Genomic DNA, 27,609 nt, shown 5'->3' with positions numbered 1-27,609 from the left:
CAAGGTCAGACGTTTATAAAACAAAAAATATATTTTACAGGCAGACCACGAGAGAAATGCCACACCTTTCAAACAAGAGAAAGCAGCTTCTGAAGTCTCTGTACAAAGGGCACTGGGCCCGTTGCCGTCAATCCCCATGGTTCCCTCAGGAATGAGCTGGGGAGAAGCGTGAGGCTGTGGGCCCCAGAGGCCAGTCTAAGGTAGGGAAGGGAAGAGGGTGAATCCAGGCCTAGAGAAGGCTTGTCCTGCTCTATCTGTAGGTCAGCCTGGGGACAGATTACAACTGCCAATAAATTAAGGAGGGGGTGGGGGTGGACTGGAGCTTTTGCTTTCTTTCTTTTTGGGGGAGGCAGGACAGTGTAACCATCGAATGAGACGGGAAGAGGGAACCAGCAGAGCTATCTGACCTGGACCCCCACTCTGAGGCTGCTGCCCCATCTTGCACATCCTTCCCAGTCCACACAGTTAGAACAATCAGTCGCATCAGCAGCAGCAGCCCCCAGTCAGCAGGGAGCTCAGGGCCATGTTCTACTAAACCCCACCTCCCACTGCTCTGTACTCTCAGGACCCACTCTGGGGCAGGCAAAGTGCATTTCTAGAGGAAACGAGCAAGGTAACAGCTGAAAGGTGAGGGTAGCTCTTTGGACAAGAATCGGGGGAGGTGTCAGGAAGGTGGCTAAAAGCTGTGGATGGACAAGAAGGCTGGGAGGGGACAGTGTATGGAACCAAGGAGGGTACATAGCTTCTGGTTACATGGAGGCTGGAAGAGATGCAAGGCCCTGGGACCAGCTGGGTGTCACAGAACCAGAAACAAAACACACACACAGACACACAGTCTTTCTGCAGCCCCGTGAGAGGCTGGAGTGGGAAGGAAGACTTCTCCAGATGGTTCATTTTAGGTTCATTTTACTTCAGTCTACTCTTAAGTTTTATTCTGTGCTGCTTTCTGACTCAGCTCAAGGTAGGCCTTCACCCCTGTATGGGAAAAAGAGGAGACAGGGGAGGGGAGGCAACGATGGAAGCAGGAGGTCTCTGGACACCCCTGGAATTCGGGCCTCCCCTCAGCTGACTACTCCTGGCCATCCCAGCACATTGATCAGTTCCCAGGCCTTGGTGTCCAGAGAAGCAGGGGATAACTCCCTGGGGCCGGGCTGGAAGCCCTTCCTCAGGAGCTGGCATGGGTGGGAGAAGGCCGAGGTGCCACTATAAGAACTCCATTAAGAATTCAACCTGCAAGGGCGGCTAGGTGGTGCAGTGAGTGAAGCTCTGGCCGGGAGTCAGGAGGATCCGAGTTCCTTTGTGGCCTCAGACACTTAACACCCACACAAAAAAATTAGCCTGTAACCTTGGGCAAGTTACTTAACCCCAATTGCCCTCTAAAAGGCAAAAAAAAAAAAAAAAAAGAATTCAACCTGCAGCTGGCTGAAAGAGATTTATCTCCCGAGGCCCAGTGTCCCTTTAAACTAAGATGCCATGAACGGTCTCTGCTTTATAATACTTTAATTTCTGCATCTGACCTAAGGCAAAGAGTCTCCAGGGAGCAGGCCAGGCAAGGTGGGCTGGGGCAGGCTCCCAAGAGGGGTCTTCCAACAGCCCCCTGCAAGATGCCATGCCCAACCAGGATGCTTGGTCCTGCTCTCTGAGGAGGAAAGAGCTTCAGACCCCCTTAATCAAGAAGATGCTCAGGCTGTACTCCAAGACAGCAGGGCCTGGCACTGGAGGGCTGGGGTCTGAGCAGAGCTGGGCAAATGCAGAATCTGGCCAACATCCAGGCCTGCTTCCCTGGCTACAGCATCATGGCCCTGATGGGAGCAGAAGCACAGACCTATCTCCAAGACAAGGCCACGTGCTCCAGGGGCCCCTGCTGGGGCCAGCCTCTGGGCTTATGGGGGGCTAGAGAACTGCAGGCCAGGGTGCTTCAAGTGGCCTCAAGGGCACAAGGGTGTCTCCAGGAGTGGAGGCTGTCCCGCCCCTCCTCCCCACACGCGGGCGCACACACACACAGGCACACACACACTCTCTTCTCAGGGAACTTGCTTTCCCTGCAGTCCGTGGTCTGCTGGCACTGCGGCCACCCCGTGCCCATCTTTCAGCATCTGCTCAGCTCTGCAGCTGGAAGAGGAAAACATTCAGAAGCGACAGTCAGTTGACATCTTGAACCGGATGAGCACACCCCCCTCCCCCCGCTTGTCCCCACTATCCCACTCTCCAGGACAACCAGCCTGGGCCAGCAGACAACAGATGTGGGGGCTCCTGCCCCGGGCAGTGCTCTCTGTCTGTGGAGAACTGACGGCCCAGCCATGCTGAAATCCAGGGGGACTTCACTCTACCGAGGATAAACCAGTGGTAACAGGCAGAACTCCAAGGGTGTCCAAGCCCAGACAGGAGAGAAGGGCTGCTCAGGGCAGGGCCTCAGGACAGGGGCGCTGGAGCCCACAGCAAGGCCATTCTGAACTAGCAACTTTAAAGGGGAAGGAGCTGAGTGGCCTCTGGGCTCGTGGCCCTGCCCAACACACACAGGCCAGGGTGGGACTCAGGAAAATGAAGACATCTCTTGGCTGTGAGCAGAGGGAGGAGGCCGCTGACAGTGGGGGAATCTGCCTGAAAACAGCTCTTCGTGGAAGCAGGGCCTGTCTATACAGTGTCCCTGAAACAGAACTGTGAGTTCTGTCACCTGGGCAGATTCAGGCATGTCTGTGTGTTCGAGCCTGAAAGTGTGAGGGGGTGGGACCCTGAAGGCAAAGGGCACTGGCCTGAGGAGGCTGTGGAACCCTGGCTGCCATGTGGGGGCAAAGATAGCACCAGGCTGGAGTGGACTCTGAAGGGGGCAGGCAGCTGCCCAGTGACAGCACAGGGAGGCTAGAATATGGTTTGGAGACGCCCTCCAGCGGAATGCAGGCTCCTGACCTCGGGTGCCTAGGATGGGGTGCCGCAGGCAGCCAATAAATACTTCGGGGTGTGCGGGAGGGAGTAGCCTGGCCCTGGAGAGGAGGCCAAGAGACTGGACACCAGGACAGTCAGGATTCATGGAACACAGAAAGGGTCAGTCAGGAAGACAAGAGGAAGAGGTCAGAGCAGCAGGACGGAGGCCCAGGGGGATGCTCAGGGGGCTTGTCTCGTTCAGGGCTGAAGACTGAAGTGGGTGAGGGAGGGGGCTGGGAGATGAAGCAGAGCCTTCTGCTCCACAGCAATACCGAAGGGAAGGAGGAGAAAGTTGCCACGGGGCAGAGCCAGGTGGAATTTCCCAGGGAGGCAGCCAACCTGTGGGCACAGACCTAGGTGCTGGCTTGGCCCTGGCAGTCCGGGGGGGGGGGCAGCCTCGGGAGCAGGGTGGAGGGAGAGCTGAGGCTGCCAGAGACCTGGACACCCTAGGCTGGCTCCAGCTCCAGCTCTCTGACTTGTGCCTGGGGAGGAATCCTCTCTACACTATGCCCAGCAGCCTCTGCTTGGACACTTCTCATGACCTGTGGAAGCAGCACACCCATCCTGTCAGTTCTGTCAGAACTTCCCTGCATTGCTTCCTTCTGGGGCCAAGCAGAAGAGTCCCATCTCTGGTAGGGAGTGAAAGGAAGAGACCTGAGACGCTCCTGACAGAGAGTGATGACCCCACCCAGAATGCTATGGGGACAGACGTCAGGTTGGTGTCAGGGATCACACTAATGGAAGGAGACGTTCCCAAAGGTGGCGCTGGGTCTGAGGGTGTCCACCATTCTTCACAAACAAGCACGCCTGGGTGCAGACACTTGAGGTTTCACACGGTTACATGAGCTCGGATCTGCCTGGGAGGGGGCGGCCGCTCTGTCTCCCAGCAGCACCCTGTCCTCACAGTGTGCGCACTGGGGAAGATGTGCTTCCTTCAGCTATGCCCTAGATCCCAATGTTCATGATAAAGAATTACATCATCAATAACCATAGGCTGTTAAAGCCTTTCATTTCACGCAAACACCCTCTATGGGTTTGATAGACAGGTGACCATCAGTACGTCAAAAGGATGGGGAATAAAAAGAGGGCCCCTGCTCTTGGGGGTTCCCATCCTAGCGAGGTCTAGCTGTGCTACGAGCAGCCTCCGAGGGGGGAGCCAGAGCTGGGAGGCACGAGGGGCAGGGGGGATAGTGGGCCCATGCCTGCAGCACCCAGAGGTCTAGGACCAGATCAGAGAAGACAAGAAGAGGCCAGAGGCAGAGAGGGCCTTGATCCCCCAGGGTCTGGCCCAGTGCTCCTCAAGCCAGTCAGGCCAAGGTTGCCGACAAATGTTTGCTGAAGGAGCCAGTCAGTGACTGATCTTGCTTTCTGACGGGGCTGGGGAAACCCTCCCACCCCCTAAATTTGGAGATACATGGGACTAGGGAAAGAACGATTCCCGTGAGCCCTTGCCCTAGTCCAGCTGCACAGAAACCCCCAGGGCTGGGGCTGAATGAGGCTGAAGCAAGACACAGACTCTGGCACAAGACCCTAGCTCCCTAAACTGGCTCAGAAAATGGTCTGCAGAAAATGGGCGGGTGGGGCAGCGGGAATCCAGGAGAAGAGGTGAGGGGGGGGAAACCCCACCAAGAGAAAGCACAGGCTGAAAAATCCACCTGCCAGATATCTGGCTCCTTTCAGTCTGTCCTTAGCACAAGGAGACAGGAGACTGGACATAAGTCAGTTAAGACTACCTGTTCCTTTTTTTTAAGCTCCCACCATGGGATGAAACAGGCTGGACAACTGTGCACACACAGCACCTTCTATTCCCTAAATGAGAAGCCCAGAGCTCCCCCCAGGTCCTGGCTCACCTCTCATGCTGGGTCTGCTGAGGCTGGGGCCGGGGAAGGCAGGGGAAGGGGCCCCAATAGCTAAAGGAGCTGGAGAGTCTTAGTCCAGAAGTTACAGTGGGAGGAGAGAGGGGGCTGGGCATGGGGAGAGGGAAGGGCTTTGGTGCCTACTCCAGTCTTCCATGGGGAGGTCCAAAGGCAGCTCTGTGCCTCTGGCAGGATGCAGCCCCCACAGGGGCAGGCACTGGAATGGGAATCACAAGACCAGGACTCTGCCCCGACCACCTTGCTCCTAAAATGACTGAGTCTCTTCTCCTTGGGCCTCAGTTTCCTTCTCTGTAAATGAAGGGACTGGACGAGATGATCCTCAAGGTCCTGGCCACCTCCAAACCTAGGATTTTAGGACCCTGCAACCAGAATTCCCTGAAAGTTTCAGATATGCTGGGAGAGTCTTGTCCAGAAGATGCCATGAAATGTTAACGCAGTCGGTCCCCATCCCGGGTAGGGGAGGAGCAGCCAAAGAATCAGTCAACAAGTAGTGACACAACAGGTTAGAAAAGCAGGGAGACATTTCCAGAAGCTCCAGAGAGTGGGGAGGAGGAAGCTGGGAGGAGGGATGGGACAGGAGGCTCCTGCAGCCCGATGCATTTCGTGGGACTGCTCTGCAGCTGGAGGCAGGCAAATATGTGCTCCTGCCCTCCCCAAATGGCAAATAATTAGACAAATAATGAGAAAAATCTGCAAAGAACCCTAGTATAATGGAATGGGGACAGTAAGCAGCTTTGGGGATTACAGGGAACCAGCTGGAATGATCGCCGGTTCTCTTGGTTCAGTGGGCAGAGTACCCTGAAAGCTACCCCAGGGAAGGGCAAGCCATGAACATCAACTCTGGAGAAGGGCTCGCGCTGGTGGCTTCAGGACATGTCTTCTCACAAGATTGATTTAAACTGCCCCCCTCCCCCCCAGCGGATGGATGGCCACAGCCCAGTGCTAGAGGTACCAGACTCCCAGATCCTAGAGCGGGAAGGCCCTCAAGGACTGGCTGGTTCAGGCCCGAGTTATCTCCAAAAGGGAGAGCTGGTCAAGGTGAGGTCAAAGAGGCAGAGTGCCCTAGAATGGGGGAGAGCCCAGGTGACCAGGCCCCCATGACACCACACTCTGGTGTCTGCTTATCCAGCCAGGGGGTGGGCAAGCAACACCCCAACTGGCATGAGGTATGAACTGGGGTTCAAAGTGCTTCCCCTACACTGTGACAGCCCTGCCTTTACCTGTATAACCCACTGGGAAGCACGGAGACAGGCAGCTTATGGTTTGTCTCCACTTCCCAAACAAGGAGCTGAGAAAGTGGTGAATGACTGTCCCAGCTTTCACGCAGGGCCAACGCAGCTGTGTGGTCTAATGCAGAGCACACTGCACAAGGGCCAGAGAGAGACTTGTCCCATTGGCAATTCTTTCTCAAGACAACTCTCATGGGGCATTATGAGATGAAGAATGGGTAAATCTAATATTAAGCAAAAAGTTTTTAAACAAACAAAAGACTAGAAGGAAAGACAAAGAAGACAAGACCAGAAGGAAAGCAGAAAGCCAGGAAAGTTTTTTTGTAGCAAGTATCTTTGATAAAGGCCTCATTTCTCAAATATATAGAGAACTGAGTCAAACAAGGCATTCTCCAACTGATAAACAGTCAAAGCATATGAACAGGCAATTTTCAGAGGAAGAAATTGAAGTCATCTATAGTCAGGTGAAAAGATGCTTTAGATCACCATTGATTAAAAAATGCAAATTAAAACAGCTCTGAGGTACCACCCCATCCCTATCGGATTGGCTGTGACAGAGAAAGAAAAAGACAAATGTTGGAAAGGATGTGGCAAAATTGGGACACCAATGCCCTACTGGTGGGGTCGTGAATTGGTTCAACCATTCTGGAAAACAATTTGGAACCATGCCCAAAGGGCTACAAAACTGTGCATCCCCTTTGACCCAGCAACACCCCTACTAGGTGTGTATCACAAAGAGATTTAAAACAAAGGGAAAAGGACCCATATGTACAGAAATATTCATAGCAGCCACTAAGGGGATGCCCATCAATGGGGGAATGGCTGAACAAGTTGTGGTATATGAATGTGATGGAATACTGTTGTGCTGTAAGAAATGATGAGCAAGCCGACTTCAGAGAAACCTAGGAAGGCTTATATGAACTGATGGTGAGCGAGGGGAGCAGAACCAGGAGAACACTGTACAGCATTAGAAGAACATGACAGCAATACTGTCTAATGATCAACTGTGAATGACTTAGCTATTCTTGGTAATACAATGATCCAATACAATCACAAAGGACTCATGATGAAAAATGCTATCTGCCTCCAGAGAAAGAACTGATAGTGTCTGAAAACAGACCAAAGCATACTATTTTTCACTTTATTTTTTTTTTTGGTGTATGTTTTCTTTTACAACATGACTAACACAGAAATGTTTTGCATGACAGTACATGTATAACCTATATCAAATTGTTTACCATCTTAGGGAGGGGAGGTAAAAAGGGGGGAATTTGTAACTCAAAAATTTTTTTAAATGAATGTTAAAAATTGTTTTTACATGCAATTGGAAAAAAATTTTATTTAAAAAAAGGACAACTCCCATAGCCATACCCTTCCTCTCCACTCCAAGGGTTACCATTTAAGGTTGGCACCTGCCTGGAGGGCAGCAAAAGTCTCCCCTCCTGCCCATCTAACTTGTACACAATGTCAGAGCAATCTTTCTATCCCTTCTTGGACTGAGTCACTCTCTCCAGCTTAACAAACACTCATCTCCCCATTGGCTTCAGAATAAAGTCCAAACACCTCTGCAGGGCATTCAAGGTTGTCCCCTACTTATCCAGAGACATCTCCCTATGCAAACTTTCCACTCGCACCAGACCCAGCTTGTCTCTGTCACTAAACATGCCACAGCCATTTCTGCCTCCTTTCCTATTGGAAAGAGCCTGGGATCAACTGTCAGAGAAGCCGAGTTCAAACTCGAGCTCTGACTCTTGTGAAAGATTAGGCAGATAATTTCATCTCTTGAAGACTCTATGTCCCTATCTGTAAAATGGTGATATTGGACCAAGTGACCTCTTTGTTCCCCTGCAAGTCTAAACCTGGGAGTCTCTCGTGTTGCAAAATAAAGCCCAGCCTGTGAGCTCTTCATCCTCTCTGGCCTCCGCCTGCAAAGCCTGTCTTCAGTTCTGGAGTGGACTGAAGCTCTTCAGCATTCTCCAACCCTATCTGTGAAGTTTTCCTTTCTCCATGACCAGGTCTTCAATGCTGACAGGGAGCTTCCTTTTCATGGAGACTCAAAGCTAGAAGGGACATGCCCAAGGCCACCTTAGAGTCCAATCTCAACTTGATCAAGAATCTCCTCTATATGGGGTGGCCAGGTAGCACAGCGAGTAAGAGCACCAGCTCCAGTGTTGGAATGACCTGGAGATCGAATCCCGGGCTCAGACACTTAGCACCCACCCAGAAACACCTGGCCGTGTAACCTTGAGCAAGTTACTTAATCCCAATTGCTTAGGGGCGGCCAGGTGGTTCAGCGAGTAAGAGCACTGGCTCCAGTGTCGGGATGACCTGGATCAAATCCGGGCTCAGATACTCAGCACCACACCCAGAAATAACTGGCCGTGTAACCTTGAGCAAGTTACTTAACCCTGATTGCTTAAAAAAAAAAATCTCTTCTACTACAGACCTAGCAAGTGTTGACTTCTTTGCTTGAAGACCTCCAGTGGGGGGAGGCCGCCATCCTCTGAGACCACCCATTCTAAGTCTGGAGAGAGCTGAGAGGAATCTTGTCCTGACATGGAGCCCACACTAGCCTCTTTGCAACCCCTCCCCATGGCTCCTGGCTGTGTCCTCTGTGGTCCAGCAAAGCAAGGATAATCCTTCCTCCTCCAGGCAGTCCTATGGCTCCCCGAAGACAGCTTCCATAGAGCCCTGAATCTCTTCTCCAGACTGAGCAGCTAGACAGTTAAAGGAGCTAAACAAACCCTGTCTCTGAACTCCTGTGCCCTACACCATTCATGGGGCACTTAGCGCACACGGCCTTGTGCCATTTGGTGATTCTTTCCTGGGCATGTCTTGGCATTGTTCCAGCAGGACTTCATCCTTCTGGCACCAAGCACAATGTAGGACCCTAAGTTGCACCTTGAAAATCACCTGCTGATTTACTGCAAGTCACTCAATCTTTCTGGCTTTTCACATCCAGGGCACCTGCTTGCCTCCCAAGGTAGGAAAACAAGGAAATAGTTCCTGTTCACTATCTCACAACAAAGACAAGTTTTATGAGGTCTTCAACGTTCCTAGGCCAATGCATGATAACCTTGGTAGGAAGAAAAACAAAGAATTTGGGAAAGGAATAAAGGGCAGGTGGCTGCATGTGTGGAACTGATAGCGCCTTGTTGAAGAGAATTCATCTAAAAATAAAAACAAGACCAGCTGACCACCAGAGACGAAGACAGCTTGCCCCTCAGTCAGAAGGAAAGAGAAACACCAAGCAGTATGGATGATGGCATCTTCAACTCGAGAATCAAAGCAAGAGAAAGACTAAGACAAGGAAACAGGCTCCAATGATGGGGCCTCCAGGGAGAAGGTGGACTCTGGATGGGAATCTCCAATGGAAAGGGAGACGCTTTTCTCCAGAACTAAGGAAGCTCCTGCTAAGAGGACTAATCCTGTTGCCCAGGACAATGATGGGAATGAGGGACAGCGTGGCCATGCTGGCTGGTTTCTGGATGGCCTGGGCTAGGCATAGCTAGTCAGCTCCCTGAGGGCAGGGACCAGGGTCTTCTTCATACCTATAATCCCCCCAGTAACATTGAGGAGTGCCTAGCACACTGTGGGCAGTGCTAAGTGAGTACTGTTAGCACAATGATTCAAAGGGCATCTGGGCACCTTAGGAAGGGTTACTGCTGCTCTCTGCTGGCTGGCCTAAGTAATCCAATGTGCTGGGAAATGGGCAGGGGGGGAGGAGAAGGAGGGGATGAAGAAGAGGTGGGGGAATGGGAAGAGGGGAGGGGGAGGAGGAAGAGGGAGAAGAGAGAGGAGGCGGGGAGGAAGGGGGAGGGGAGGAGGAGGCGTGCTGCCTCGGAAAGCCTGTGCACCCGGCAGGCACGCTCTCCTTCCGGTCTGCTAACGCAGCACAGCTCTGATTGGGCAGTCTCTCAGGGCCTCACATCCGGGGTTTTCACTCTCTGTCTCCCTCCCCCTCTCTCCCACCCCTCTCTTTCTTCACAGATTCAGGTCACTCTGAGTGAAGGAGGCATTGGGAAATAACCATTCTCTTAGCTGGCAAGAGAGGATTCTGATTTTTTTCTATTAAAATTTCCGAAAATGCTCAATTTCAAATGGGTCCCAAATAAACACCCTGCAACTTCTGGATGGTGTGGACTCTGCCCAGGTGCAAACAAGGGCCGGGGGGCTGGGGTTCGAGGCGTGCTGCCGTCCCCCTGGTTGTCCCAGCTGCCCTTGGATTCCCCAGAGAAGGCCAAGAGTGGCCCACACTCACCCTGTCCCCTCTGCCAACACCCTGGAGCTGATGTCTCACACTCTCACACTTTGCCAGCCAGCTCTGGTGCGGGCAAGGCCGCCGTCACCCGGGCGCGTTTGCTGTGCTCCTCTCCAGAGGCCTCCTCCACGGTCTCCAATTTGCGTTTGGGGGATGTGGGGCTGCAGGGCAGGAGCTTTGGGCCTGCAATGAAAGTAGAGTCAATTCTGAAAAACCTGGAAAGACCTGCATGAACTGATGCCGAGTGAAATGTGTGTTTCACCGAGTGAAACAGAACCAGGAAAACACTGTGCGCAGTCACAGCTACATTGTGCGAAGACTAACTTTGACAGACCTGGCTGTTCTGAGCAATGCAAGGACCTAAGACAATTGCAAAAGATTCATGATGGAAAACGCCATCCACACCCACAGAAATTACCATGGAGTCTGAATGCAGATGAAAGCAGACTGTTTGCTCTCTTTGTTTTTTCTTTCTCATGGTTTTTCCCTTTTGTTCCAATTCTTCTTTCACAACATGACTAATGTGGAAATGTTTAATATGCTCATACATGTATAGCTTTTATCAGATTGTATCCATCTTGAGGAGGAGAAAGGGGAGAGAAGGGGGAAAATTTAGAACTAAAAATCTTATAAAAGTGAGTGCTGAAGACTAAAAATAAATAAATAAATAAATGTATTTTGGGGGTAAAAAAAGAAAGTAGAGTTGAGCTCTCTTGCCTGTGTGCACAAGCAATCAAGAGAGATGGGGACAGAGAAGGAAGAAAGAGTGAGAAGAGAGAAGGGAAAAGGGAGGGGAAGGAGGGTGTGCACAGATGGGTCGACTCTGATCTGGGTCCCCTGCCCCCCAAGCCCAGGCCTTTGGGCTGTGGCCCCCACCTGCCTCAAGTGCTGAGGCTTAGCATCCAGAGTTTGGCTACGCTGACGGGGAGGGGGCAGGGCTCACCTGTGCTGCTCACACCGCTGGCCTGGCCCACACTGGTGTCTGCCATGGGGTTGCTGAGGTCTTCCATGCAGGACGGGACAGAGGCCAGTAAACCTGAGGAGGGGGTGGGGAAAGGGAAGGGGAGTCAGTGAAACCCGTAGGGGAAGGGGAAATAAGGCTGGAAAGGATTCTGAAGCTTCCCTTCTGCCTGTTCATCCCCACTACTACTTAGTACAAGTGTGTGAGGCCATGCTCATCCGTGTGCCAGGGAGGACACAGACAGCATCAGAATTGGCAGTGTGGCCCTCCTTTCTGCCTCCATGACCTCACAAGAACAAGTTCACAAATGGCTTTCTTCCCAATACCCTGGGGGGGGGGGGGGTCACTGGGGAAGGAACCCAAGGCTCAGAGGGAAGGGATGGGTCTACATCTGGTGAGCCCTCAGCTCCCTCCCATCCCACTGGGTGTCCAGCCAGAGCCAGCTCCATACTCACAGAGGCCCCGGTAGCGGGAAAGCTGCTGGTAGATCTGCTTCATGCGCTCAATGTTGAGCCGGCTGGTCTCAGCATGGTTGACAATGGGCTTGGGGTAATCTACCCCGATGATGCACTTGGCTGCCTTCTGCACAGCCTCTGGGGCATTCCAGGGCTCATAGATGTAACGTGAGGGGAATCCTTTCAGCTGGGGCAGGTAGCGCCTACAATGCACACAGAGCCCTCAGCTCGTTCACACTCTGTAGGTCACACTACATGGAGCCCTCAGCATGGCACACTCTACAGCAGCCCTTGGCACACTCACACTACATGGAGCCCTTGGTATGCTCACACTCTGTAGGTCACATTACACAGAGCCCTCAGCACGGCACACTCTACAGGAGCCCTTGGCACACTCACACTACAGGGAGCCCTCAGCACGCCACACTCTACAGGAGCCCTTGGCACACTCACACTACATGGAACCCTTGGTATGCTCACACTCTGTAGGTCACACTACAGGGAGCCCTGGGCACACTCACACCCATAAAGGAGCCGCTCCTTTATGCAAGGGCCTCAAAATGGTCAGTGGGCTCAAAGGGGTCAGCCCGCTCTTTCCCCTACCTGACATAGTCTCCGCTGGGGTCTGTCCGGCGGCCAAAACCCACGGGGCAGTAGCAGTGGAAGAATTGTTGGAAGAAGGCGCTGCAGGACAGCCACATCCAGCTGCCTGCATTCACACTGAAATCAGCGTCCAGGAGCAGCTCATCAAACACCTGAGGGACAAGGGGATTGGGAGAATCACTGAGGGCTGGGGGAGATGCCGTGTTCTTTGCTAAACCCTACCGAGTCTGAGAATTTCATTTGTGAGAAGTGAGGTCCAGAGGGGGGAACAACTTTCCCAAAACAACTTTCCCAGGAGGGACCCCCCACCCCATCGTGGTCATCAGCCTAGCCCCGGCCATGAGACACTCACTCGGACCCCGCTTTCCCAGCTGACCCAGAGGTCTCCACGGGTCAGGAAGCAGGCCACAGCATGCCTGGCCAGGTGGTGGATCCAGCCCTCCTGCCGAAGCTGGGTCATGATGGCATCAATCCAAGGGAAGCCGGTTTTGCCCTCCGCCCACTTGGCCAGGGCTTCTGGGTTGCGGTCCCAAGGGATCTGGATGCAGATGGGGTTCCCCTCCATTCGGTCAAACTTGGGGTTGTTGGTTGCTGCAGTGTAGAAAAATTCTCGCCAAAGGAGCTGCCCATACAGAGACAGTGGTGGGGTATTATTCCTCTTGACCTGAAGACAGAAGAGTAAGGGGGGTCATCAGAAAGGCCCAGGCCACTAGCCCAGGCCCTCCTATAGGGAAGTCTGGGGCCACAGCAAGTTTGAGGACAGGGATTGTCGCTGTGGAAAGAGTCCTGGATTGGAGTCAGAGGACCTGGGGTTAAATCTCAGCTCTGTTCCTTAAGACCTGTGATGACCCAGGTCAAATGACTTCATTCCTTTGGGCCTTGGTTTTCCTTCTTTCAGATGAGAGGGCTGAGTTCTAAGTGCCTCTTCTAGCCCTAAATCCTGGGGTTGTACAAAGCCTTGGAGCCCCCCTCCCAGAAGCAATGGCACCATGTTCCCAGCTGGAATACGCCAAGCAAAGAAAGGGGCGCCACATCAGAGGGGATCGAGCACTGGGCAGAACGGGCCTGAGTGTCAGGAGATCTCCTTGAGCCAGATCAGACTGGCTTGCAGTCTCATCTGGCCAGTCAAAGGAAACTTCATTTCTAAGTATGAATAATGCTCTAACTCTGGAACTTGGCAAAGCAAGCCCCACACAACAGCCAGGGGTGTGCGCACCCAGGACTCGAAAGCACACAGACCAAAGTTACTACGTGTGACCAGATGCTATGATAAAGACACAAGGGTATCATTCAGAAATGTAAATAAAAGCATACCTAGAAATCCACACCCTCTCTACTGACTTCGATGGCTGGCCATGCTTTCTTTGGTCACTGGCTTTAAAGCACTTGAGAGCACCAGAAAGCACTTGAGAGGCCATCTGACCCAACCCTCTCATTTTACAGATGAGGAAACCGAGGTACCCAGAGAAGGGTGTGGGGGGACAGCACACCCAGGGGGATGGCCGGAGCTGCAGAAGGGTTCTCCAGGCTCAGGGCTCTGCAGCCAGAGGTCTGGACACAGGGCGATGTGCTGGCTTCACCTTTTTATACAGTTCCCAGAGACGGTAGTAGAAGAGGCGGCAGGAGAGGCAGCCAAAGCGCAGATAGGGGCTGAGGCCTGTGGGGCTGGCCAGCAGGGAGGCAGCGTTCATCCTCGGTCTCTCATAGTTGGCGACCCAGGCCTGGCAGAAAAGAATCAAAACAAGAAGCGTCCCACACGCTTCCAGAGCTCACAGTGGCCCCAACGGCCAGGCCACAAACCCCTCTCCCCACCGAGCCCTTCAAGAGGCTCCCCTTGGGCTCTGTGCCCTTTCCCTTAGCGGGAGAGTGTCTGCACCCAACTCTTGGACCTCATTCAAAAGAGTGGCTCTAATAGGGCACCGAAGCAGGCTGAGAGGGCCTCCCTCAGTGGTACCATGGGAGCAGCCACTTCTGTCACCTATGCTGAGGCTGACAACCTCGATCAGGTCAAGGACTTGCCTTGAGGACCCTCATCTCTCCCAGGGCCAGATTCCAGAGAGCACAGGGTGAGGGGAAGACCACTAGATAAAGGTCAGGAGGCACAGTCCTGACTTAGGCCCTTGACCTGCTGTGTCATTTTTTTAAGGCAGCTTTTTAATATTTCTGGGTCTTGCTTGTCCAACAAATCCAGGACCTCTCAGACAGGTGAAGGGGTTCAGAATGCTGAGGGAGAGGCCAATACCTCGCACAAAGAACCCTCCCCTATAGCCACAAGGGTCCTCCTGATCTTCCAGATGTGCTGACCTTTATTTAGGGGGCCCCACCCCCTCTGCGTGCTGCACAGGACAGGAACACAAAAAGAGGGTGCTCAGGACCTTTTCCTGGGACCAGCACCATCATTCCAGAGAACCACAGATATGTGACCTGTGTTCTCTTTGCTGTCTGATCTCTAGAATTAGGTAGAACCTTCCTAGCCCACCTACAGCTTTTCCATCTTTCTTCATTCCCAGGAGGCTAGCCCTCTCTCCAATATGCCCAGCCCAGCTGTGATAGATAGATTGTCCTCTCCCTGTCCTCGGGCATCAGACCTTTCAGCTGTAGCACATGGCAGGGCCCCGTGAAGGACAGCACAGGCCTCTGGCGGGATCAGATCTTGCACAGTGTGCTAGGCTGTTGGCTAAATATGTGAAAGGCCAGAGACATGTATTCCCATAAGGAGTCTTGTCGGAATCTGAGGTTCCCATTTTCTTCATCAGATTGCTGACCAAACCGCCCTGCGCTGACTGGAAAGGGCTTGGGTCAAGACGGTGCCTCTCACAGTCTCACTTGAGCATATCAGAGGTGGAAGAGACCAGGACCCTGGGCTTACTAGGCTGTTAAGCCCAAAACATCGATTCTGTGTCAGCCAGTCCTGGCCATGGGAAGGACCTAGGAACAAAGAATGTTCACACCAGGCCCAGAGCCCTCATCTCATGGGAGATCTGGATGGCCTCTGCTTTGGGCACATGAGCCAAGTGCTCTCTCTTGATTCTGGCCCAGGGGCTGTGGCCCTGATGGCCCTCTCCTCCCTGCTCATCAATGCCTACATTGCTATATAGGTGGAGTCTTCAGCAAGGCTACTCATTCAGCTCAGAAGCTGGGGAGTAGCACACCAGGGCAGAGGGAGAAAAGAGCGAAGGGGAGGGAGGGGCCAAGCCTGTACTGAGCCCAGACTCCCAGGCTTCTCAGGGTAAGGGACCTACAAGTTCACCCTCCAGTGCCATATCCACTGGCTCCTCCTCTCTTGGAGGACCTGGAGGCAGCTGGGGCTGCGCAGTGGCAGTCACCTGGCCAGTAAAAGGTTAACTGGAAGCTGGGTCTCCTCCCTGCAGGTACAATTCTCTCTGAGAAGGAAAGGATGGAAGGAAGCCCGGGGGCTCACATTTCCTTTGCATGGGACAAGCCCACTTCTCCCCCCAAGTGATTCCTACCTTCCTTTCCAAGTGCTTGTCCAATCGGGCTAGCGCTTCCATCTCTCCTCCTTGCCAGACAGCTGGGCCGAGGCCGTCGGTGGGGAACCCTGGCAGAGGAGAGCCAGGTCAGAGGGGTGGAGGCTACCACATCTGCCCTGACCTCTCTGCTATGTGGGGACCAAATATCATTTAGGCCTCAAGGATCCTTGGAGGTCTCTGCTCTCTGAGGGTCCAGTCTTTCTCCTTCCTGAGACTGTTCCTCCCCTGAACAGTAGGGGCCATCCCTAGACCCCCAATACCTCCAGCCTGGCTGGCAGGGACCTGGGCACAGGTGACTAGGAGAGGGGCTGTGCTCCCTTTCATGTGAGCCTGGGAAGGGCCAAGGAGCCCAGCATGGGCCCTGCATGGGGGGAAGCTTACCGAGCTCCTCCAGGGAAGGCACCCCATAGGTATCATCGTGGTTCTCCTGAATCTCGGCTTGGCATCGCTCCATCTGCTGGCTCGTCACACAGCTCACGGGCTTTTTGGGCAACTCCATGCGGCTGATAATGGCCTGAAAGCGCTTGTAGGTGAGGGGTGGTTTCTGCCCATTCAGTTCAATGATCCTGAGGATCCCAGAGGACACTCAGGTCACTCACAAGGCCTGTGGCTGGGGACCCTGCCTGCTCAGCCTAAAAGTCACCTGTCCAACACACACAATGATGTTTCCTGTGATATTTCACTGACTTGAGAAAAAGTAGATGGCTGTATCACCATTTTACAGAAAGGGAAACTCAGGCACCAATGAGCAAAAGAGATGTGCCAAAGCAGGGCACTAATTTCCAGTTCCAGGATGTCTAGACTGAACTGCCAAAAGAAAAGAACGCCAGCCACCTCTCCTCAGTGGCCCTGCTCAGTCACCTACGTGGAAAGATCAAGCCCCTGCAAGCCTACTTCCCTAGCCTAACCCTAGGGCGTTCTTTTAGGGACATCTCTTTCCCTGGTGGTAGGAGAGAGGGCAAGGCCAGCTACACCAGCCCCAAAATGGGTAAGAGAACCCCAGGGCCCTGCTGGGATCAGCCCCAAGGGCAATGAGCTCCTTCTTGGCCTTGCTACTAATCCAAAGTAGCAGCAGCAGACACAGGGTGCCAGGGGAGAGGGGAGACTGGCCAGCTCAGCCACATTCCACAATGGTCCCCTTGGGCCCCCACAATCAGTAGATTCCCCCATCCGTGGAGGGGGGAGGTCTGGGCTACATCATGGGACGTTTTCTTTCCTAAGTAGGAGTAATGCTCCTCGAGGGGTGCTTCCAGCCTCCTCTGTCAAGATGAGGGGACAGCCCGAGGCAGACTCCCCAGACTCCCAAAGATATTTAGGCCACTGCAGCCGGCTCAGTGGGTTATGCAAGACTGGGCTGATCCTGTTCTCAGACTTTCCCCTGGTCAGACTAGCAGGTGGGTGGTGCTTTGAGCCACGCCCCCTTCCTCCCCTTCCTCCTCCCCCTCCTACTCACGTGGAAGGGGGAGGGGTGCCATGCTTGGCCTGTTCCAGCTGCCTCTGCTCACATGTAGGGCCCTGTGACCCAGCTAGCCCCAGTCACCACTAGGTGGGGGTCCTGGGGCTGGGAAGGGCAGGGCAGCCAGTGCTTCCAGCTGGGGTAATCAGGGAGAGGGTTTTCTCAGGCATTTCCCTCTGTCCCTGAAAACCGATTTGTAAAGGCCTGGGAACAAGGGGAGCCAGGGGCTCTGCAGGAGCCGCCCCAGCTAACTAGCTCCATGGCCTGGAAACCCAGATAGGAGGGGCCCATCAGAGCAGCCAGTCAAGGAAGGCAGCCAGACAGGGCTGTCTGGGAACCTGGGTCCTCCTCCCCTGTGCCCCCCCCAGATCCCTGGCTCCCGGGCCCCTCACCTGTCTAGGTCATAGAGGGTATGGGAATTTTCCGTGACCACCTCCACACCGGCCTCCTTGGCCATCTTCAAAATAGCTGCATCCCGTTCTTTTCCAAAAGGCTCCGAGTCATATTCGAAGGTCAGGCGGGTCACACCCCATTCCTGTGGAGAAAGTTTCTGTTAGACCCATGGCTGGGGAGCCCCAGCTCGGCCCCCCCCCTCCAAGGAGGGAATGGGGCTGAGGACAAACAAGAGGGGCCATGGTGCATGACACAGAGCCTGAATCCGGGGCCATATGGGGCCCACTGGCTCAGCTGGTTCTGGCAACATTGGGGAGCCTGGTGGCCCTGCCGAAGCCCATGCAGCTGCCTTTGAGGGGCAGGATTCCTCGGGCTCTGCAGCTCTGCACTCCAGGCTGACACAGCCCTGCAGACCCTGCCCTAGTTTCCCTGGCAGACTTAAGCAGGGAAATAGTTTCATGGTTTCCACAGCAACCCTCCTCCAGAGGTCAGAGGCAAGCAAACAAACAGTAGATAGGCCTTGGCCAGCTGTTGCTGTGGCCAGAGCCCTGAAGGCTGACCTCTCCTACCAGCCCCTGCAGTCATCCCCACCAGAAAGAGAAAGAACCAAGGCTGCCAGAGGTGGGGGCCGGGCTTGTAGGTGCACAGCTAGTGAATGGTGGTGGGGGTGGGGGGGCTTCCAAACCAGGTCTCCCCTGACTCTAAGGGCAGTGCTCTGACCATTACACTGCTCTGCCTCTCTGGAGCAGGGATCCTTGCCTACAAGCCTCTGCCCTCTCCCCCACCTGGGCAATGAGCACCTGAGAGGTTCAGATTGGGGGAGGCAGAAGAGATACTTTTTCTCTTTTGACTCCTTAATACAGAGGGAGCCATGGCCCACTCAAATGGAGATTTTTCAGCAACCTACTGTACAAGAAGCAGAAACTCATTTAGAAAGGCTGATATTCCTCCAATCCCCTACCAGTAATCAGACCCGGGTCCCATCCTAGAGAGAGAAGCCTGTGGCAGAAAGAGCCAGGAGCCTGCTTCTGTCTTGCTGGCTTGAGCCAAGGGAAATAGGGAGAGGAAGCCATTAGTGTCTGGGCTGGAAAGTCAGTCAGACTCGCCACATCCCACGTCTGGGCCGAATGAAAAGCTTTTCCAACAAGAAACCCACTTCATGGGACTCCTCCTCGACACCCCTCCTCGTGCACTGGCCCTCTGACTTGGAGTAGCGGATGCCTCCAGCTCACCCAGCCTTCATCCATGTCGGCCCAGGCCAGGCCAAATGAACATCTCCCATGCCCTGAGCATCCTGCGCTGTCCGTGGGGACCCCCAGAGAGCTGGGAAAAGCAGGGAAGCCGCACGAGGGTAGAATCTCTGGGTCTACACAGGCTGAAATTCTCTCACCACCTACAAGGCCCTCACCTTGAAGAGTCTTGGGAACACGTCGGTTGGCTGTCCTCGGACTACAAAGAGGCGAGAGTTCAGTTTCCTTAAGCTGACGTCCAAGTCTTCCAGGGACTGCAGGAGGAACCTGTAGAATTAAGGCAAGATGAGTCAGTGATGGGATAGAAAACAGCAATTCTCTTCATCAAAAGAGTGTTTATGCTTAGATCTTTTTTTTTAACAGCACCTTAACTTCCAAATACATCCCTCCTCTCCCTTGTCCAGGAAATCATCCCTTGTACCAAAGAAGAAAAAGCTGTGCAGCAGAATCTACCAGCCCCGCAGGTGGCCTGCCATCTTTGCACTGTCCACAGCTGAGCCAAGAAGCCTTCCTAGGGCCCCGGTCGGTGGCTGCCATCACAGAACACGTCTATGGTTTGGTTTTCATTGTGCTTGTGCTGGCGTCGGTCCGTCTAAGTCTCCTCAGGCTCTTGGAATTCCTCAAACTCACCGTTTCTTCTGGTACGGTCACATTTCATTATACTCATGTACCACAGTTTGGTTAGCTGTTCTCCAGCCAATGGGCATCTCTTTTGTTTCTAGGCCTGAGATCTTCGGGTTAGAAGGTTTGGAAATTGGAGTTGTTTTTTCTCTCCTAATAAGGGGGCCTAGGCCTGCGACTACAGAGGCCCTTACGTCACTGGAGCACAAACTGCACGGTGGTGGCAGCCGCCTTGTATTGGGTGGTGCACACAGAGGGCAGAATGGCGGCTCACGTGACCTTGGCCAATGCCCTGGGCCTATTTTCTCATACTGAGGCAGCTAGAGGGTCTTTTGAATAGTGTTAAGCTTGGACTCAGGAAGACCTAAGTTTGAATCCTAGCTCAGAGATTATGTGGGATCCTGGGCAAGTTTCCTCCTCTGTAAAATGGGGATAACAACACTTATTTTACAGGGTTACTGTGAGGATCGGAGGAGAGAATACACGGCAAGCACCTTGCAGATACTGAAGCATTCCATAAACACTAGGGAGTCATTGCTGTTGTTGTTTACCAGCTGCCTCACCCGTCTCCTTTGATTGCTGGGATCCCATGCCAGGGGCTCTCTCTGCCCTCTGCCCTGGCATCGTGTCTGCACTGGTGAGACTGGCAGGTCAAGCAGAAGAGTCCTGTTCTCCAGCCTTTCCTCCAGGGCTGGTCTGCTTTCCATACAGAGTCACAGGGGGTTCCTAGCTAAGGCCTCTGGCAAGTCCAGGGGATGCTGCAGAAACAACTCTGGCCCTTGCCTTTCCTATACACTGACAAGTGGTTTCTGTGCCCCTGGACACTTCCAATCTGTTCCTCAGACAAACCTAAGTCTGGTTGTGGTTAAACCATGAACATTCTGGAAGTTCTAACCCTATACATTCTTGATATCTGTCCTGGAAACCAAGTCATGGCTTCATCAAGAGGACTTTGGGGACTTCTTTATTCAATTTTAGGCAAATGTCCACTATTTCAAAAACCACAACACTTCTGGTATTTTAAAGGAACCAAGACAGGTAGGCCTGCAATGTCCAGGCATCTCTAAGGACCCTAGAGCCCACCCTCCGGGCAGTAAAGCCAGGGAACGGGCATCTTCCCCAATCAGGGCCCTGCATCTCAATCTCAAGTTTCAGCATGTGGAGACTTCCACACTACTTTGCATAATGAAACGTCACTCCTCCTACAGAGCACTACTCCATGGGTGGGAGGGAGGAGCATCCAACAGCCCGGCTGCCAGCTACCGCCAACCCCAAAGTTGCTGCTGACGTACAAGGCAGGGCGGCCACCACAGACCTACATTCCTACACAGGCTGATTCCAGGGTTTGGTCCAAAGCATCATGCTGGAGACCCTCCCAGGGAGAGGCTAAGAACACTCCAATTGGCCTGATGGCACCCTGTGGGAAATGAAAGCCCAGCCTGTGTGAGCTGCTGTGTTCTGAAAAGCTGGCACTTTCAGAAATGGAAAGTGGGAAGAAATGGAAAGGAATGACGAGCTTTAGTGTCACCACTGCTCTGCCCAGAGGAAAAGCAAGGAGAGCACATGGGGAACAACCTGACGCCCCCTCACCAGACGGCCCAGGAGCACGACAGCTCTGTAAGGGGGCTCCCTGTGCGCACTCCCACTGCCAGCAAGTGTGTCCTCTCACAGCTCTCTTCCCAAGTCTCCACACTAGGAAGCACAGCTCCTCCGTGGGACCAGCTGTGCTGGAGGCCCCTGCTCTTCTCTGGACACTCTCCAGTTTATCAACATTCTTCCTAAAAGGAGCCTTCAGAGGCTGCTCAGGCTTTATTGTTGGCTTAAGGCTGCACATTATGGTCACTAGGGAGCTGGAGAGGACCTTGGGGCACCGAGTCCAGCCACCTCATTTTACGGATGAGCAAAGTGAAATGACCTGCCTAGGGTCACATGAGAAATGGCCGAGCCAGGATTTGAACCCAAGGTCTCTGACTCCCAAGCCCATGGCTTCCCCTACTGCACCACACAGCTCATCTTACTCATCTTACATTACTGCTTGCAGGTGCCAAGGTGCCATCATTCTCTCTCCTTCCCTGCAGGTGACAACCACTCCACATCTAGTAGCATTCACGAGTTTCTGTGGCCAAAATATTCATCGTCCAATAGCTGGCCAATCTGTCTCTGAGATGAGCTGGAAAGCAGACACACTCTCTGTTGCTTGGCCCTTATGGAAATCAATTCAACTTGGTACAACTTGCTAGACTGTGCACTGAACCTCTGAGATCCCAGAATTACATTCCTATTGAGATGAGGCAGTAGAGAATGACTTTGGGAAGGACGCCTAGAAAATGGGTCTGCTTCTCAGGACAATGTGGTGTGGAAGGCATCCTTATGTGGGTGAGGGTCTAAGAAAATCATAACCATGACAGTGAAGGGTTGGACGGCTGGCTGAAAGAGCCAGGGAAGGTCAGCCTGGAGAAAAGAAGAGTTGGGGAAGGCATGATAACTCTGGGAAAGGGGTTAGCTTCTGCTTGGCCTCTTAGGGCAGGACGAGGAACAATGAATGGATGGAAATCTCCAAGAGGCCGACTGAGGCCTGGCATAGCAAGGAGAACTCTCCAAAAATAGAGTGAACAGCCCCAAGGCCAGTGGAATGAGAGCTCTCTGTCTCCTAGGAAGTCTTCAAACATGGGGCGAATGACCATTTTGTGGGGGTTGTAGAGCGGATTATGATTTAGCCAGGGAACAGACCACATAGTTTCTGAGATCCTTCCATCTCATGGGCTCTGTGACATTTTATTTAAGCTCCAGAAAATGGAGCCAGCAGCAGCTTCATTATCTCCCTGAGCATTCTAGCTCCATATTCACCTCTTCAACTTGTCTGGGTGGCAAGGCAAGCCGCTGGGCCAGGCTAGGGAGGCAGAGATGCCCCCTCTCCTGAGCCCGGGTGGGGGGGCGCAGAGACAGAGGCCCCACCTGTGCAGGAGTGTTTACATATGCACACGGCAGCCTTGGCCCATGGCTTGGAGGCAACCTGTCCTACAACCCTCCATCTGCAGTCTTCAGGATTCATTGTGTGTGCAATTCGCTTCAATCTGTCTCTCCTCATTCAGATTAAGCTTCTTCTCCACCTCTTAATTTCTCAGACTTCCTTCAAGTCTCAACTAAAAGCTCACCTTTTTCAGGGAGCCTTTCCTAACCCCTTTAATTCTAGAGAATGCCCTCCGTTAAATATTTCCTATTTATCTTGTGCATAGCTCGCTCTGTACATGTTTGTTTGCATGCTCTCTCCTTTATTAGACTGGGAGTTACCAGAGGACAGTGACTGTCTTTTGTACCTTGAGAACTGAGCGCAACACTCAGCATACAGCAGGAGCTTAATAAATGTTCATTGACTGATGCGACTATGTCTCGCACCTACTAGGGACACACGGCTCTGTTCATCTTCCCTTCTGAGAGATGGCGCCCACTCGCTAAGCTCCATCTGGTGTGCTACTGTTTAAAAGGGGCCCAGATTCATCTGTGCTTGTCAGAGCCAGGTTCCTCTGAATACAGAGGCCTCAGGCTGGCCAGCTTACCATGAGTGGCCAGGACACTTGGGGAGAGACTATGCCTGGCCTTGGGGAGACAGAAGCCCAAATTCTAGCAGACAGCTGAGAGGGCCTGCCCCCAGAGCACCCTGCTGTTAACTCTGCATAACATCAGAACAAGCTGGAGCCCAGCCAGCCAGCTCTGGCAGACATCAGATCTCAGTAAAGGCCTTTTGGACAGCCCTACACCAGCTTTCATTTATCCGCATGGGAAGGAGAAGAAAGTAAAAGACACTGGCTAGCCCTTCATCCTTGGGGTTCAAAGCAGGGCTCCAGAGTGCAGAGCTTTGAATAAGAGTTCCCTGGCCAGCTTCAGTTCCCAGCAGAGCAGGTCAGGCCCATGCAACCGACCACGTGAGATCCACCCTCCTGGGCCAGAGGCACGGGGAGCACCCCCACCAGGGGCCAGTGAAGGATTCTATGTTGGAATACGAAGAGCAGCCTCAGTGGCTTGGAGGTTCAGAAAGGGCCACCAGAGGTCCGTGGTCAGACTGCGTCTGAATACCAGCAGGAGTACTGGACAGAGCCTTAACAAGTGACTAGGACCCTCACAATTCCCCTCCCATCTCTTTCAGCACAAGTCCTCAGCAAAGGGGACCTGTTCTTACTGAATGGCTGAAAGGCACTTGCCCTTTTTTAAGACGGCTTTGCTTTTGTGAAAAGAAGGCCTTTTGGGGTCTGGGCCTTGCTCCTGGCCAACTTTCCATCATCACTGAGAACAACACAGACCTCAGCTGGCTCCTTATATAGGACATAAAGAAATTAGAAAGCTAGTGCTTTTTCAGCTGGGTCAGGTTTCTGGTCTCTGTTGTATGCTTTATTACCTAATAGGAAGGGACCCAGGGCCTAGATGCTAAGCCATTTACAATTATAAAAAGCTTTCCTTACTACTGATTCAGAAAGGTGAGGATGGAGATTTTCCTCCCCAATGGAAAAATGGAAATCCCGAACCTTGAAAGCAGAATGGTTCAGCGACTGGCCTGGGTACTTGCTTGGATGGCTTAGAAGAAGCAGAGCATCCCTGATGAGTGTGCCAAGCTCTGACCCGTGTACACCCCAGGCAGCCACCTGCCTTCTCACTGATCCAATCCCAGGAAAGCTGCATCTCCACTGGATTCTGACTGTGCTGAGCCACCCCCAATCAGAGACAGCTGACGGGCTGCTCCCTACCTGCCGTCATCTCGCAGAGCTCTCACTTGGGCCTGCCTGCTAACCGCTGCGCTGGCTGAGGCACACCCTACTGTCCCAGGCTACTGAGAGCGTCTCTCTGAATCCATGTGCAGCAAACACGTTTGTGGCCCCTGCCCACACGAGCTGCAGCTCGGGCAGGCCTACACACACCAAATGGGGGTTCTATTTAAATGCCGACATCTACAACCCGAAGGCAGCTAACACGGTCTTCTTTTGATTCTAAGGTGTGGCTAGGACTGTCCCCAGGATCCCTGACATATTGGAGGTGGGCATGGGTCAAGGAATGAGGCACACTTGGGAGGTCTAACAGCAGCTGATGCCACCCAAGGCCAGTGGCAGGGGCCAGCAGTGTACCTGATGTCTGAATGCCACCCTGGCTTCCTCCCACACTCCCGCCCAGTGGGAGGAGTCTTTTGGCTTCAAGGACTCAGCAGCAGGCTAGCCTGCTTCTTCCTTCTGGGTCAGCCAAACAGCCTGTACCAAGCACGGAAATGCAGCACAACACTGGCAGGGTTGTAAGGTTCATTGGGATTCTGTATCAGTCCCACAGCATACAACTCAGGTGCCCATGGCCTGCCATGTCATGTCCCTCCTTTCATTAAATCATTTGAAAAACAGTCATAGGACATTCATGTCAAATACCAAAGTCCATACCATACACTGCTTCTGCCAAATACAAATGCAATTAATAACCAGGCACTTTTTAATGAACCACACAGTCCTATCTGATTTCCATTAAATAATGCACACTGGAAAGGCAAACTTATTCTGGTCTGTGACGCTCAGTTTCCTCCTCTGTAAGAGGAGAAGCCAGAATAAGAGAACCTCAAAAGTGCCAAGTCTAAATTCTATGAGTCAGTAAAACACCCCATAAAATGACATGACAGGCAGGTGCAAGACAGCTTATGGGCTATGTACGGCCCATGGTATGCTGCTGTAGGGGAGGGGCACAGAGAGAAAAGCCTGATGAAAAGATGCTGAGGGCAGGACAGTGATGCTGGGAACCAATGCCTATGATTTGAGGTCATGAGTTTAACATACCAGGCTACTATTTATGGAAACTGGCGTAAGGAAGGACAACAGAGACAGAACAGGCCAACGCTGTCCAGGGAGCTATCTTCAGTGACCACAGCCCTAGCCAGAGTCGGAGCCAGCAGCACCTCTGCTACTATCAAAGGGACTGGGACAAACATCCCTCTGGAACAATGCAAACAAACCATTCTGTTGCATCACATTTTAGAGTACACAGTGAGTACACGGTGTCTCAGATGTGAACTGCTCTCACCTCTGCTTGCAGAAGTAAACACAAGCTACATGAAACAGTTGCTAAGCCCTGCAAGACTGTTACCATGCTCTCTGGAACATCAGCACTGGGGATCCTCTTGACCGCACAGCTTTCCTGCTCCCAACCCCAGGTCCACCCTGCACGAGAGATGACTGCACCACAGATGACTGCACCACAGTCTGCTCTCTGAAGTTCCCCAGGAAGTGTGGGAAAGGGTGAAGCTAAGCCGTTCATTCATGTACTGAGAATTCTTCCAAACCAGTTTAGTGCTGGATTAGAGCCCAGGACACAAGGCACCTGAGCCTTTATTTATAGCTGCTAGTGTACAGGGTCCTTGTTCTGGATCCCAATGACAGACACTAGGAAGAAGTGCAAGGAGGGGAAGGAAGGCAATTCAGGAAGCCAGATTAGCAAGGACCATATTGCAGAGGAATATGGATACACTTCAAAGACCAACTTCCACCCCCTCTAGCGCCAAGCGGGGCTGAAATGGCTGTTCCTGTGCGGGTCAGTCCTCCCTTTCCGGATACCCTAAACTGCCCTCCCCCCCCCCCCTGCCTAACACAGGTAACTTCAGGCTTCTTCTCACTCGGAGTCAGCCCCTCAATCCAGGGGGCTGGAGTGTTTGGCCAGACGCCTTCTGGGGCCCTATTCTCATAAGCCTTGGGCTTCCTACCAACTTCCCCGGCGAACCCGCACCCGGCCCTGCCCCTAAACCATCGACCCCTTTGTTCTTTAGGGTCACCTCCGGCCTCCCCCCAATCGCTCTCCTTCCCTCGGCCATCCGTTCCCAAGGGGCTCCGTGCCCATCCCCCTCTTCTCCATCAGTCCCTGGCACACACTAGGCGCTTTACGCGCTTCTCTCCGCCCTGACTTCCGCCTCTCCCTGCGTGCGGAGATCTCCCCGCTCCTGCTCCCGCCCTCTCCAGGGGCTTCCCTTCCTCTCCTCCCCCGCCCCAGTCTCCCTTCCAGTCCGCTCCGGACACGCCTCCCCCGGTCCCCCTCCTGTCACTACCACCCAGCCATCACGTCACCCCCGCCCTCCTCCCCACGATAGGCCTCTCCGGCCCCGCTGCCCCCGGGACGCCAACCTTCCCCGGCCCCCTCCCTGCCCTGAGGCCGTGCCTCCCCCGGCCCGCTCACCTCCAGCGGTTGATGCCCACGGAGGACGAGGCCGCGAACCACGGATCGAGGATGTAGACGCATCGCACGCAGCGCGCCCCGCGCAGGGCCGCCTGCAGCGCCGGGTTGTCGTGGAGCCGCAGGCCTTTGCGGAACCAGTGTACCGAAGAGGCGCCTTCCTCCGGGGCCGGGGCCGAGGCCGCGGCCGGAGCCGGAGTCAGGGCGGGGGCAGGGGCCGCGGCCGCAAGCGGCACCGTCACCACCGTTGTCGCCGCCATCACAGCCCAGACTGCGGCCGGCGCCGCCGCTCCGCCCAGGTTGGCTCCTCAGGCCCCGCCCCCTCGCTACTCCTCAGCCAATGGAGTCTTCTCTGCGCTTGCCGGCCCGCCCCGCTGCTCTCAGAGCGCCAGTCCTACTAGTTCTGGGCTTCCTGAGGCCTCATTGGCCCAGAGGCCCGGGACGGGTCCCGCCCCGTCACGTTCCCACCATGTGTGTCGGCCCAGGCAGGGGGCGGGGCCCACGGGCGGGGCGGCGGTGACGCACTGCGCCTGCGTGGGCCCGCGTCCTGAGGGTTTCTGGCTACGTCTGCTTTTCCTTTTCCACCCCGGACACTTAGGGAGGTGTCCGGTCGGGCACGCGTGCTTCTGCCTTCTCGGGGAACGCTCCACTTGGAATCAGGGTGGGGGAGGGGTGGGCCCCGAGACCTTCGCTTTCCCCTGCCCCTTCTCACTGTGCGTGGGCTAGTCCCCAGCGGGGCGGGAAGTGCCAATCAGGCGGCCAGCATTAAGCTCCTACTGTATGCCAGCCGATACATACACTCCATAGGTGCCGTGTGCATGCATGCTACAGGCATACATGCTAGATGTAGCTACATATGCACGCACATACGCAGTGACATTTTACCTACTGTGGGGCCTCTGCTA

At 53.8% G+C, this 27,609-nt stretch overlaps 1 protein-coding gene across 1 annotated transcript; it reads right to left on the bottom strand.

The window, feature by feature from the left end:
• Positions 1 to 26,973, bottom strand: CRY2 (cryptochrome circadian regulator 2). Its single transcript, XM_069091494.1, has 12 exons — positions 26,708 to 26,973; positions 19,057 to 19,165; positions 17,648 to 17,790; positions 16,181 to 16,365; positions 15,779 to 15,867; positions 13,889 to 14,029; positions 12,661 to 12,972; positions 12,309 to 12,460; positions 11,706 to 11,908; positions 11,233 to 11,325; positions 10,290 to 10,472; positions 1 to 2,112 (listed from the first exon to the last, which is right to left on the bottom strand). Exons 1-11 carry the CDS (start codon positions 26,962 to 26,964, stop codon positions 10,333 to 10,335), a joined length of 1,824 nt encoding a protein of 607 aa, XP_068947595.1. The 5' UTR covers positions 26,965 to 26,973; the 3' UTR covers positions 1 to 2,112; positions 10,290 to 10,332.
• Between the last annotated feature and the right edge of the window lie 636 nt (positions 26,974 to 27,609).

The sequence above is a fragment of the Petaurus breviceps genome, unplaced genomic scaffold, assembly GCF_028583685.1.
Source record: "Petaurus breviceps papuanus isolate PSGF00001 unplaced genomic scaffold, PetGlider_PUasm1.0 188, whole genome shotgun sequence".
Lineage (NCBI taxonomy): Eukaryota > Metazoa > Chordata > Mammalia > Diprotodontia > Petauridae > Petaurus > Petaurus breviceps.
This window is presented reverse-complemented; position numbering and strand designations above follow the sequence as displayed.

Excerpts from the sequence above, each read along its gene's own strand:
- CRY2 (XM_069091494.1), bottom strand. The coding sequence starts at position 26,964 with ATGGCGGCGACAACGGTGGTGACGGTGCCGCTTGCGGCCGCGGCCCCT. Across the intron at positions 19,166-26,707 it reads GTGGGCATCAACCGCTGGAG|GTTCCTCCTGCAGTCCCTGG; the intron begins GTGAGCGGGCCG and ends TTAATTCTACAG. Across the intron at positions 16,366-17,647 it reads ACCCTCTATGACCTAGACAG|GATCATTGAACTGAATGGGC; the intron begins GTGAGGGGCCCG and ends TGGGATCCTCAG.